The 2,500-nt window shown below is 30.2% G+C and overlaps 1 protein-coding gene across 3 annotated transcripts in view; it reads right to left on the bottom strand.

Annotated features, from left to right (window-relative positions):
* Nucleotides 1–2,500, bottom strand: part of LOC144964930 (uncharacterized) — a 163,990-nt gene that overhangs the window by 147,419 nt on the left and 14,071 nt on the right. For all 3 annotated transcript variants that reach the window (XM_078899728.1, XM_078899726.1, XM_078899727.1), the window contains exon 3: nt 1–32. This exon is cut by the window's left edge and continues 242 nt beyond it. In XM_078899728.1, coding sequence (XP_078755854.1) covers nt 1–32 — 32 coding nt within the window. The remainder of the gene's footprint in view (nt 33–2,500) is intronic.

Here is a 2,500-nt window from a genome sequence, read left to right as displayed (position 1 = left end):
AAGCCGTGAGGCCAGAATTTCCACCTGGACAGCTGTAGGAAAACAAAGCAGAGTCTTGTATTGACGTGTTTATTTTTTTTTTTGAGTTAAACTTCAAAATACAATGGCAAAGAAAAATTATAGACAATATAAGGTATAATTTAAAAGCATCAAACTTAAGCCAAAAAAACAAAAAACAAAAACAAATCAAAAGCAAAAACAAAACAAAAAAAACCGACAACAAACAAGCAGATACAAACAAACAAAAATACATAACAAGAACACAACAAATAATACAAAACAAACAAATATACCTCACTCCCTCCACCCCCCCCCCCCAAACAAAACAAAACAAAAACAAAACAAAACAACAACAACAACAAAATTACCCATTAAAACAACCCGTGCGATTTTCAACATCGTCTTACACCCATTATTATCCTCTTGTAGTTTTCGTTTGAAATCCTGAAAAAGGAGTTCCATATCCTGAAAACCAGATAGCTATTCATAAGGATTTTCATTAGAATTATCTATGATATACATCAAAGGTAACAAAGACGTCAACAGATGGAAGAGACTGAACAACATTATTATACAGCTGTACTTAAATCATTTAAAAAATATTTTCGGCAAGAACTTTCAATTAAATACCGATCGATTAAGATCGATCAAGATAACTTGTAAAAATCGCCCAGAAAGCCCCAAACAAGAGATTTCTGTAAAGAATCAAATGCCCGATAATATTAAAAAACAAGAACTGAAAAAGTTTTGGCCAAAATGTAAGCCAAATACATAAATGTTTTATAAAGCTATTTTACGGTTTAAGTGCCTATTTTTTTTATTATTGAGAATTAGGACTACCATTTAAGAGACTTTCACCGAAAACTAGTAAGATGATAATATGCGTTAAAAAATGACATGGAAAATGGCACGTCGGGAATAAATAAATAGATAAATTAAAAAATAAAATGAAAAACAAGATCTGAAATCTAAAGTTTATTCTATATATATATATATATATATATATATATATATATATATATATATATATATATATACACAGTTATGTGTGTATGTGTGTTTGTGTGAATGTATGTATATGTATATATATATATATATATATATATATATATATATAAATATATTATAAAGCAACAAAAAGCGCTCTGTTTTCATAAGTATAGGCATGGGCTATAACTGATTTATACGTTAACTCAAAACTAGCCCCGATATATAATATTATTTATTTCTTTCATGCCTGTTAATCCTTCCTAGAGAAGACCCACAGTCCGCTTAACATTTGGTTTGAAAAGAAACTCCAATTGGACTGTAAATTCCCTATGTAAACAAGCTGTCTTTCTCTTGTTGACGTCATAAATACTCGGAACTTCCTTTAGCTTACTTAGTATAAATAGAACAATGAAACGGACAGGGTGGGACCTTGGCCCTATGCCAATTAATGTACCTTTTATAATGGTTTATTTTACGACCTAGCAGCAATTCTAAGCAAAATTTGCCGGCTATTTTTCTTCTTTTTATTATTCTTTCACCCGGTCAAATGTAACTTGTTTAATAAATAACAGTTTGGCAATCTGCTAAATCAAATGTATCTTTTAAATCAGGAATCGGGATAATTTAAGTTCGAAAACAGTAATAATATAAACATGAAATTATATATAATGTAAAACATACATACATATAAAACATCAACATTAACCAATTAAATGCCGTACGGTGGAAATACACGTTTTAATTTTAAAATATGGCCAGAAATGACCCCTATCTTGGCAACAACTCTCAAACCTGGGCCTCCAAAGCTGATCATTTAAATCGATCGATATTTAAAGGAAGAATTTTCTGGCCATTTTTTAAAATGTGTCTTTATAAAGTACGGCAGTTAACTGGTTAATTGCTGAAATAATTTATCGATTGGGTTAGTTGACTGTGCCAAAAAGCCCGCTAGTCTCAATCAGTTCAACAAGGAATCCTTCACCACTCCACTGCGTTAAACGACTTGGGTGGGACCGAGTTCCAAAACAACTCCATGCTGGGAATAATATATGATTTCTTAGAATGGTTAGAATCCGTTTGTTGCGATTTCTTTTTTCAGAACTATGGGTGTCTATAAGAGCGGGTTAAGATGCAAAGAAAATGAAGAGAGTGAAGAGGACTCGCATATATATATCGAAACAATACAAATCAATCAACTTTTTGGCCCCCGGTCCTCCTTAGTTGTCTTTTTTGATAGATAGGTATATATATATATATATATATATATATATATATATATATATATATATATATATATATATATATATAGATAGATAGATAGATAGATAGATAGATAGGTAGGTAGATAGATAAATTATAAAAACGAAAACCATGAAATAATAGTGCTCAACTATTTGATAAACGGAGCTATTTATAAAATATTTCAAGTATAATTATGATTTTTTAACTTCTACAATATTGTTTCGAACATTCGCTCTCATCGGGAAGTGACAGTAGAAGTTGATTATAA

The sequence above is a fragment of the Berghia stephanieae genome, chromosome 2 (assembly GCF_034508935.2).
Source record: "Berghia stephanieae isolate SIO BIC M18660-M18661 chromosome 2, UCSD_Bste_1.3, whole genome shotgun sequence".
NCBI classification, from domain to species: domain Eukaryota; kingdom Metazoa; phylum Mollusca; class Gastropoda; order Nudibranchia; family Aeolidiidae; genus Berghia; species Berghia stephanieae.
Note: the sequence above shows the minus strand (reverse complement) of the source record. Positions and strands in the feature narration are given on the sequence as shown.